General features: G+C 42.2%; 1 protein-coding gene across 2 annotated transcripts in view; it reads right to left on the reverse strand.

The window, feature by feature from the left end:
• The window catches only part of LOC147011142 (sodium/glucose cotransporter 1-like), a 144,886-nt gene that overhangs the window by 105,508 nt on the left and 28,275 nt on the right, over nt 1–11,103 (reverse strand). For both annotated transcript variants that reach the window (XR_015052450.1, XM_085859830.1), the window contains exons 3-5: nt 8,044–8,148; nt 3,983–4,042; nt 2,723–2,827 (exon numbers count right to left, since the gene is read on the reverse strand). Coding sequence is in view for 1 of the 2 variants with exons in the window: in XM_085859830.1 (XP_085715956.1) it covers nt 2,723–2,827; nt 3,983–4,042; nt 8,044–8,148 (270 nt within the window). In the remaining variant the exon portion in view is untranslated. The remainder of the gene's footprint in view (nt 1–2,722; nt 2,828–3,982; nt 4,043–8,043; nt 8,149–11,103) is intronic.

Consider the following 11,103-nt stretch of genomic DNA (forward strand, 5'->3'; position numbering starts at 1 on the left):
TGTGTGTGTGTGTGTGTGTGTGTGTGTGTGTGCGCGTCTGTACATCTGTGTGTGTGTGCGCATCTGTGTGTGCGCGTGTGTGTGTGTGTGTGTGTGTGTGTGTATGCGTGCGTCTGTGTGTGTGTGTGCGCGCGCGCTTGTGTGTGTGCGCGCGCGCTTGTGTGTGTGCGCGCGCGTCTGTATTTGTGTGTGCGCGCGTCTGTGTGTGTGTGTGCGCGCGTCTGTGTGTGTGTGTGCGCGCGTCTGTGTGTGTGTGTGCGCGCGTCTGTGTGTGTGTGCGCGCGTCTGTGTGTGTGTGCGCGCGTCTGTGTGTGTGTGTGCGCGCGTCTGTGTGTGTGTGTGCACGCGTCTGTGTGTGCGCGCGTGTGCGCGTCTGTGTGTGTGTGTGTGTGTGTGTGTGTGTGTGTGTGTGTGTGTGTGTGTGTGTGTGTGTGCGTGCGAGACCGCTGTTTCTCGACAACCACTGGTCCGATCTAATTGAAACTTGCCAGGTATATTGCTGGGGACCTGAGGATGTGCCTTTTCAAGGTTTGATATTAATCAGACAAGTGCTTCCCAAGTTATGGCCATTTATTTACCAACCAATGACAAGACACGTTGTTGCGTGGGCGTGGCCGATGGGGGAAGGGAAGCTCAGCCGCGTTCCCCATTACAGGTTACAACATAGGGCTTCCGGAGAGTGATGACTTCGTGTATTCTAATAATTTCTTGATTTCTTATGCGCATTTATAGATAAACACAATGCCCCAAGTTATGATAGTTTTCATATTAGACGGTGCATAAATTTCGGTAACATCAGAGTGAGCTGGTATGCTCCGAACCAGGAAGTAAAAAAAATTTTTCTCTTCTCTTCTCTTTGTGTTTTTCCTTGCGATGACATTGCGAAAAGGCAAAATACGTTGGCGCCAATTGAATAATTGGCCATTAAAACTAAATTGCGAATAATCGTAACTGCGATATATGAACTTCCTGGCCACGCACGTACGGGCACACGAGAGCGAAGAAATGGCCTGTGTGGTTGTTTCTTGCTCGCGGTTTGAATATTTATTTATTTATTTATTTATTTATTTATTTATTTTACGGGCATGTACTCGTTGAATAAAATCTGCTAAAAATCCTGTGTAAAAGCCTGTATATCTGGAGCAACAACCTTCTGCCAAATAATCAGATACTGTATTGACAGAGCTCCATTGAGTTAAAACTGTGGCAAGCTGATTTGTTTAGGAGTTGGTGTTAAATTGTGTTGAAAAGTCTGTTAACTGCATCCCCGTTGGATGCATTGTGTTAGTCAAGCTAAGTTTTTCTTATGCCTTTGTGGTAGGTTTTGTAACTTCAGAAGGGTATCTGGAATGAATAATGGCCTGCGGCCTTACAGTGTTCAGTTGTTTCAGAGGATGTAATTCCGTTACCATGGACTTTTCTTCTTTGAAGGGACTCCTTTCATCAACAAAGTAATATCTAAATTAAGCAAAGCCTGATTCCATAGGCTACTTGATAGGCTCTTAGAAACTGAACTATTTTTAGTCATATATCTTATTAATTCAGAGGAATCTGCAGTTCAAAATCATGATTTTTTTGTATTAAATTTCTAAGGTAATTCCGTTACCAAAGTGTTTTGCCTCTTATTTCTTCAGAGCAAAAGGCTGCTCCCGACTTGAATGGCTAATATGGTAGCTCGGGTACAAGGGCAGAGAATTAGTGAGATATCCATCAAATCAAGGCAATCAGTTTGGAATATTGGCCTAAAATATGGCTGGAGTTTCCTCTGATTGTAATTCCGTTACTGTAGAATCTCCCTTTAGCCCTCAGGCAAAAATGTGAAACAATCACACAATAAACACACACACACACACACACACACACACACGATCCTAAAACCAAATTGCATGATCATATGCTTTGCCTCTGACCAAAGCTGATGTTGCTCTGTTGACAAATTCTTTTTAACAGAAAAAAAAAACTCAACATGATGACAATTCTGAACATAACGTGTACTACAGCCAGAAGACAAAAGAAGATGGCGGAGTTTCTCCAAGCTATAAACATACACCTTGAGCTTGACCCAGAGGCCAAAATGCAAGTCATACAAAAGGCCTGTGCATCCTGATCGACCGAAAGGCAAATTGCATTCTCTTACAAACGAAAGAGAAAATTCAAACGATATGACAAACGCAAACAAACAGATGCATTTTCAAAATTGTAAATGGTAACAGTTGTCCAAACAATACACAAGCACTTTGACCTCGAGGCCAAAGGGCAAGGTGCAAAGTAAAAAATAAAAATCACAAAAACATGTCCTGGTTTGAAATCAACACAGTTTCTTCCTTTTATTTCCTTACTTGCGATTTTCTACCGTAACCACGACAAGAATAGGCCTTAAAAGGTGAAGTGGTGATGACTACAATGTTAACAACAAAATGCATGAGGGATTATTAAGGTGGGATTTTAAAAGTAAATGCTTCATTAGCTTAGCCTAAAACATCATCACTGATGAGAGAATGGAATGACCAATCAAGTGTGAGGACAACAGAGGAGAAACCCTCACCCCGACTGAATCTCTCCGAATAGTCGATATAATCATACGAACTCCTTGGGAGCAATGTTCAAACCAGGTAGTGTGTGTGGGGGTTGAATGAAAGTTCGTACGTAAAGCTTTGGACTTGTTAATCCATCTGAGACTTGTGAATCAAATTCCTGCATCAAAATTTCTACCTGAACGTACCGAGATCTTTGTAAAAATGTAGAGGAGCAGAGAGAGGACGGACAGGTAAATCCTGATACGCAATCCGCCAAAACGCTTCTTCAGATATTCCGGCATGGTTATCACCTGGAACAAAGCAAGATGAACTCTCAGCATCTCAATGGACCATAGGAACACAAGGTATTCGCATTGTTCACCATCACTTGGTGCAGTTTAGGACAGGTAACTTAACAGTGAAAAATAGGATTATTAACTTCAATGTATTTAGAAAAACCATTGCCTTGCAGGAAAAAAATAATCTCATCAAATCCCTTTCAATCTTCAATTTCAAGAATGGAATGGAACGAAATGGAAAGGGGAAACATCAACAGCAGAGCAGAAGTGAGAGTGAGATCGAGGAGAGGGGGAGAAGGACACATGGTGTAAACAAGCTGAACACAACCTGAATGAAACACAGGAAGAGGAGGAAGGGGAAAGCAGGGATGAAACAGAAAAGGAACAAACCAACCGACAACTAACAAACAAAAAGAGATGAAGGGGACGGAAGAAATCACAATAAACTACGAAAAGGAAGTGTTTGGGAATGTGATCATTTGGAGGGGAAGAGATCATGACTATGGACCTGAGCTAGTGGTGAACAGCTGTCTTGAAGCCCTGGGGGGAAGAATGCGACTGAACAGACAGGGGAAGTTGGTTCCACAGGTGAGAGAAAAAGATGAACAAATGAGTAAAGGTGAGCAGTGAGCTTAGATTTTTATAGTTTATCTAGAAGAGGGTTACTGGCAGATCATGTGTGTCCTGCAGAAACCTGGGAGGGAAAGATCTAAGAGAGGGGAGAGGGTGCAAGACCAAAAAGTAGTTGGAAGCATACAGAGAGGCCACCGACCCACTTGCAATGCAAAGGTAACAGGCCTAGACACTCTTGCCAAAACAATTAACAATACATATCACTGATCCATCCATCCATTGCAACCACACTCTGTGCAGAGCATTGGTGCTGCCTAAGCAGTCTCCTTGGCTATGGGGCACAATCTTGGACAGGTCACCACTCCAACACAGGATACCAGCAAGCTGGCACTCATTTTGCCAACCTCAGAAGGATGACAGGCAGAGTCAACCCCACCTGGTATTGATTCAACAGCAAAGTGAGATTTGAACTCAGGATCCTAGGATCCCAAGCCCACCACCCTAACCATTAAGCGAACACCTGGCATGTATCACTGAGACTTCATGTGAACAAGATTTTTTTGGGTTTAAATGAAGTAAATGAATGTGACCTACCCCAGCAGTGATGTATATGGGAACAAAGATCCAGCCGAGAAACACAACAATGAACAGTGCCTGAAAAACAAAATGCACACCAGACTGAACCGTTACTGTCAGCGTATTTATGGAGGATTTTACAACTACAGGTCCATGGCCAATGTTACTCTTATTTTTTCTTGCCAGCTCATGTGTTACCCATTCGACCCAGTGTGCTCACATAGTCACATCTGTTCTCATGTCATAATTTCATATGTAGCCTGTGGCTGTTGGTTACATCATTACTGGGAACACAGCTGTGCTGCTGATGCAGTGCCCTGTTTCCAGTAAGTTGGTACTCGTTTTGCTGACCTCAGAAGGATGACTGGCTGAGTCAACCCACCTGGTGTTATTTAACGGCTGATATCAGCTCAAACTCAAAACTCTAAGATCTTAAGCCAGCCACCTTAACCCTTAAGCCAACATCAGGCTTTGTTCTAATGAACCTTGAATGAATTTTGTTTTATGTGAAGAGAGGATTATTCTGACATATAAACACCTCTGGAAATGCAGACTAACCACCTCTGGAAATGTTATAAACATTGTCTATTAAACAGTAAATAGTACAGGTTGTGGACAAAGAAAATGGAAACACAATGTAAAGCCATTTAATATGGTGTTGGGCCACCACATATGGCCTGTATGTGCCGTGATATAGTGTCCACAAGCATCTGGAATTCTGCAGGAGGGATGTGGCACCATTTTTCAACAAGAAAGTCAATCAACTCACATCTGTTTGATGGAGGTGGAAAACGCTGTCTCGGGCGTCATTCCAAAATATCCCATAAATGCTCGATTGGGTTCAGATGTGGTGACTAAGAAGGCCATAACGTATGCATAAAATCAGTGTCATGCTCATCAAACCATTGGGCTACGACACATGCTGTATGGATGGGGGTATTGTCATCCTAGAAGACACCCCTCCCAGCAGGAAAAAAAATGCTGCAATATGTGGGGTGAAGATGATCACTTAGTACTAAGTAGCGATTGACGACCTTGCTTTCCAAGGGAATGAGTGCAACCAAACCATGCCAGGAAAATGTGCCCACAACATTACAGAACCACCAGAACCCTTCACTGTAGCATTCAGGATTGGAGAGTTGTTTAGGTTGGCGCCACACTTGCACTCATCCGTTTCTTGAGAACATGGTGAAGGATGATTCATCTGACCATATTACATTGCCTGTGCTGTTTGCACCACTTGACTCACAAACATGCATTGCCAGGTGTGATGAGTGGTTTGCACACTGCAACCAGACTATGGTATCCCACTCTGTGGATTTCTCAGTGGACAGTTTTTGATGAAACTGGCTGCTTGCACCCCCAGGTTAAAATTTACAGATATTCAGTTGCTCGTCTGCTTTGCATTGCACTTCAAATTAATGCATGGATATCACGATCCTGGAGTACGTGCTTCCATCCAGGACTCCCCTTTGCTGATGATGTCTTTCCCTTGGCGTTCCATGCCAACATCACCTTAGACACTGTTTCTTGTGAAACATCAGCAAATTGAGCTGTCTTTGTCACTGAAGCTCCTGTCACACCCCAACAATCACCTCTCCCCCCCCCACAACTCCCCCCCGCCCACCCTGGTTAAAGATGTGCCGTGCCCCAACAATCACCCCTCTTTCAAAGTCACTTTGGTCTTCTCTTGCAGCCATGTTCGCCATAATTATAAGCAACCAAACATGGCAGCATTTTTATACATGACCCGAAGCATGTTGGGATGTTAATTGTTGAATTAACACATAGGCGCCACACTTGTGTGGAAGCCGTTGCTTTCAATAAAATTGGTGTCCCTCATTTACCCAGGTGTTTCCATTTTTTTGTCCACTACATGTACATGAATGACACAAAAATGTGTTGCAATTTCTGAACGAACTTGATGAAACTCGCAGGCACCCCCCACCTTACGGGCCCCCTTGGTGGGTGCACCCTTTTCAGTCCACCTTCGGTGAATAATATGCTGCTGGCACATTCTTGGAAATGCACTTGACAATTTTTTGTCATTTTTTTGAAAGAAATTTTATTGATCACAACTCATCATGCAGTACCATACTGAATTCCATATCATAAGATAAAGGAAGATTTGTAATATCGGCTACAATCAAAAGTGGTGCTATTTTTTCCACCACATGTAAATTTTGGAGTTTCGGTGACATCCACGTTTGGTCACTACATTAACCAAGAGACACACATTTTGTGTTCGAAAACAGGCCAAGTAATAATTGCATGCAGCATTATGTTTTGCAACAGTGGCAGGAGATGCACAATAACATTTATAAACCACAGGCAGTTTCAATTCAACTATTTTATAAATGAGCTGGTGGGGGAGAGGGTCACTTTTGCAACCTATGAACTGTAAAGGTCAATTCAAGTGGGTAAAGTTGGAACAGAGCAAACGTTCTATGATCTAGTGACACAAACATGTTGCAGTCAATATAACCCTCACACACTGAGGAACACAAGTATTCTGAGCAACTTTCTTCCCCTCGCCTTCATGGCCCTTTAAACTATTACTGACTTCAGTTGGATTCGCAAATGTATATCAGACCGTTTATCAATGTCAATGTACCCCTCCTGCCCTCATATTTCTCCTACATCGATACATCAGTACACATTGTACCAATAAACTGCACACATCATCAAATGGAAAGATCATTTTCCGAAGCTACTGGGTTGTTCTTTTATAGTGCCCCACAGCTACATCTCGATGCGCAATATTATTTTGAATTTGAATACACAAATGTTATGTTGCTGAAACACAAAAGTACATTCTGCAATGAACTACAAATAGGTTGGAACCATCTCCTTTGACACCTCTCATGAACTTCGACATGATGTGGCACCTGGCTCTCCTTGCCAAGGTCTCTGATATCAGCATACAAGGTTCCTTTCTGATATGGATTTCTGACTTCCTCCATACTAGTATATTAAATAAGGCAAGTGTGTGTGTGTGTGTGTGTGTGTGTGTGTGTGTGTGTGTGTGTGTGTGTGTGTGTGTGTGTGTGTGTGTGTGTGTGTGTGTGTGTGTGTGTGTGTGTGTGTGTGCGCGTGTGCGTGTGTGTGCGAAACTCAAAGAAAAAAAACAGGGCTGGGCCGATTTCCACGAAATTTTGCATGGGTATTGGTAGTACCCAGGGCCAGGTCGTGGGCACAAACAATCCCACTCCCCCCCCCCCAACCTACGAGAGGGGGAGGCAACTTATGGTTTTCACTAGTACAAATGCCACAGTGCAAGTGGTTTACTGACTTCTGCAGCAGACGGGGGAATTATTAGCCACGGTACAAAATATATTTGCTCCATCTCTGCCACCATCTTCCTCTTTTCCCCTCCCAGGTTGCTTCCAAATGCAGTGGATATTTCTCATGTAACCAAACAAACATGCTGCTCTCAATGGCATATTTTACCAATGCTGCCATTAGAATACAGTGACTTCTGAGACAGCGTCCTTAAATGTACATAAATGACCTATCAGCCTCTGAAAAATATCTTCTACCATTTTTCTGATACCAATCCTCCAAAATACTTAATTGGCCAGTTTAGAGCTGGGTTGAGATTCAAACCTCGGCTAAAGAGCTCAGAAGCGAGTGTCCAGAACTCTAGGCTATACTGCCAGCCTTACAACTGCCCCTATTCCTGGATAAGTGCGTTATTTTTCATTTGAACCTTAAAAGTGTATGCAACAAGCTTCTCACAATAAATATTATATTTAATTTGTCATTTATGTTACACTTCATAACAAGTCCTTAATCACATAAAATTATTTCTTTACCCCCAAACAATGTTCTGTAGTCTTCTAATATATAAAAGGAGCTCGGTCTTGGTGTGCGTGCATGCGTCCATCCTTCCATCCAGCAGGTGCTTCCAGTTCTCTCTTAAAATGAAAGTCACCTCATGACCTTCAGTAAACTTACGAGTACATATTAACTAACATAAACATGAAGATGAGCACATCAACATACTACATTATTGCAATGTAACTTGAAAAATCCTATAACTGTGGTTTCCACCCATCAAGTTGAAACAATTAACTTACATTCCATTCAAAGCCACCAATGGCAATTCCTGAGGCGGCTCCCGTCCCCGCCAAGCCCACAAAGTGACCACTGCCAATATTACTGGCAAAGAGTGATGCGCCAATCTGTACAACCGCAACACAAATATACACATGTGAATTAACATGAAATCCAGTTTGTTCAAAATAATTCATGCATTTGAAGGACAACAATGAAAGTAAATCTATACAGCATGAGTTAAGGATTTAAAAAGCAAAAACAAACTCTATTTGCTTAGAAAGGGAATTTGAAATGTGCAAAGCAGATTGTTAGAAGATTAGAAAATAAACAGTTCATAAAGAGCAAGGCATTTCATATGATGGCAAAACTAAAAGAGATAGAACGTGAAACAAGTAACACTCAGAGAATGCATGACCATCATTTTAATGTAAAAATCATTCAGCATGAATGAAGCAGCATGGCAATGCAATGCCCTTGGGCCTGAAAGGGTGGCCGAGAAGTGTAGCATACTCGCCTCCGAGCCATCTTGCCTGAGCATGAATCTCGGCTCAGATACAAACTGTTAACCTGATGTCTCACAGGCAGGGCAAGGTGTCAATGTGTGTGCCACCCCTCGGTTGGATGTTAAACTGGGTTTCCAATCTGCTGGCATTAATTGGTGGACGTTAAAAGATCCCACAGTGTCCTTCATGAAAAGTAGGCGATTTATCGCCGACACCCTGAAAAAAATTTCAAATTCCTGCCCTAACCTACAAGGGGCAGCAGGATCAGCAGGACAGCCACGTCCTCAGCCAATGATGCCACTTGCAGCCATGTGCTGCATATGAAAGAAGAAGAAGCAATGTCCATGAATTATCGATTAGCATTCCTGAAGCTGAAAGCAAAACTGTTCTCTTGACAAATTGCCAACCTGATACAAAGAGCCAAGTTTAGCAGGGTTCTAAAGGTTCAACAGTAACAGTTGTCCATCTGTTTGGGGCAGACAATTTGGTGCATCAGGAAAGTGAAAACCTCAATAAATAAATAACTAAAACGACATTCTTCAATGTTGTGACGTCGACAGATATGCCTCTGCTCACATTATTATTGAAGGCTTTTATGTTTCAAAAAAAAACAAAAAAAACATGGTTGCTGAACCACATGACTGATGATGTCATCATTTTTTCCCCCCATATCATTTAGCCCTAGATTACTAGAAAAAAACAATCACACTCATTCAACATGAGGAGTACTTGCCATGTGCCAAGTTCCAATTTTTTTCCTTGGTGCGGTTTCAGAGACACAGAGGTCCCAATTTTTTTCATTTTTCCCAACATGGCTGCAACACCACATGACCTATGACGTCATAATTATCAGTAAAACATTCTAGATGAGTAGTCGCACCGATGGTGAAAATGTGTCAATCGGATCAGTGATTGCAGAGAAAACAGAAAATTACGACGGAGAGAGACGTACGGACGGAAAACTCGAAAACAACGCCTCCGGTAACTTTGTCAGCAGAGACATAAAAACCAGCCTGAAGATCACGTCAATTTTACCACCCGGAAGTTCAATAACCTTTACATATGTTAACCTTAAATTTAGTTTGTTTTTTTTGTGTAATGCCACGGTCATTACTTCCGGTTTGTTAGGAGCTGACTTTAGTTGCTAAGAGGCTCTTTTTCGACGTGACCACCCCTACGCACAGAGGAAATCTTCAAAGAAACATGATGGCATCACCCGAAATGCTCACTACATGAGAACTGCTATATTCATTTGTTACATGGCCAAAACAACAAGGTCACAAGTTCACATGACGTGTGGTGGGACAACTCATTCAGACAAGGGAAATAAAAATGTCTTTGAGCTGAACAATAAGTAATAATTAAATCATGACTACTATGTTAACTATTGTGTTTGACAAAGACTGAAAAATACTATCACCGTCACTGGTGTGTTCTGAGAGTGCAGCCGAACACTAATAAATCACTCAGTGGGAAGTCAAAGAGGCAATCCTCATTTCAATCCTTCAGCATGTGGTGGATTGTTTTTGTTATCAATGAAGTTACTTCTTCAATCTGCTTCGTGTGTTCGTCTGAGAAACATTACACAGTCAGCATTGCACATGATGCGATTCATAAAATGTTAATTTTCACCATTCACTCATCCGTGAAAGAAGATATGGGGTGTGCTGGCCCGGTGGAGCTACCTTTGAGGTATGATAAGTTATGTGCCACGAAGAGTTTGACAGGCGCAATGGTTGGTGGGACCTGTAATATCTAAAACCTACCTATCCCATAGATAGTTGAGAAAAAAAAGTTAATGTTGAACCCAGTTTAAAATGCATGTCAAAGCTTTGGAAAAATCTGAACCGTGGAAAGAGGTGAACAGATTAACAATGGAACAGTGGGGAACAGATAGACAAGGGATGGACAATGTTAAGGAAGGAATCAATACACAGCACACGTATTGTAGGTATAAGAGCATATATACAGACAGTACAATGGAACATATAGGTAGATAAGTAGACAATTATATGAGCAGCCAACAAAAGCTGATAAACAGGGTAAGTGGGGAGAAAAGGTGGAAGTAGGCCAGAAAGGCAAGGAAGTGGAGGTGAGCTATAAGCTCAGATTTGGAGAGGGCAATAAGTTTTGGATTGCTGAATGAGTGAGTGTGTGTGATCCAGTGGGGTTTGAAAAGTACTCGGCCACCAATTGTCTGAGAATTTAGAGGCGCAGACATTGCACTCCTGTGTAGTGACACCCATTACTCTGTAAAAGACCTTTGCTTACACTACTCTGTTGGGTGCAAGATGAGAGTCACGAGCCCAAAAACGAGAGCCACACTCAGGGATACTACTGATGGAATTTTACAATGTTAGGAATCGAGGGTGACAACCCAATGAATTTGGCACTGTAAAGACTTCCAAAGCTTCTTGGAAGTCCAAAATTCAAGATATTCCACTGTCCTATAAACCAACCTAAATATGTGATTAACCCAGAAAATTATCAAGTCGATGAATTCAAGGAAATTAAATCCCAAGCCCAAATGAGGAATTAATTCCTGCAATTACATGGAGCATTATAAGCTTGAAGGTA

The sequence above is a fragment of the Eptatretus burgeri genome, chromosome 16 (assembly GCF_056783735.1).
Source record: "Eptatretus burgeri isolate ZD-2024b chromosome 16, Ebu_testis_v1, whole genome shotgun sequence".
Taxonomy (NCBI): Eukaryota; Metazoa; Chordata; class Myxini; order Myxiniformes; family Myxinidae; genus Eptatretus; species Eptatretus burgeri.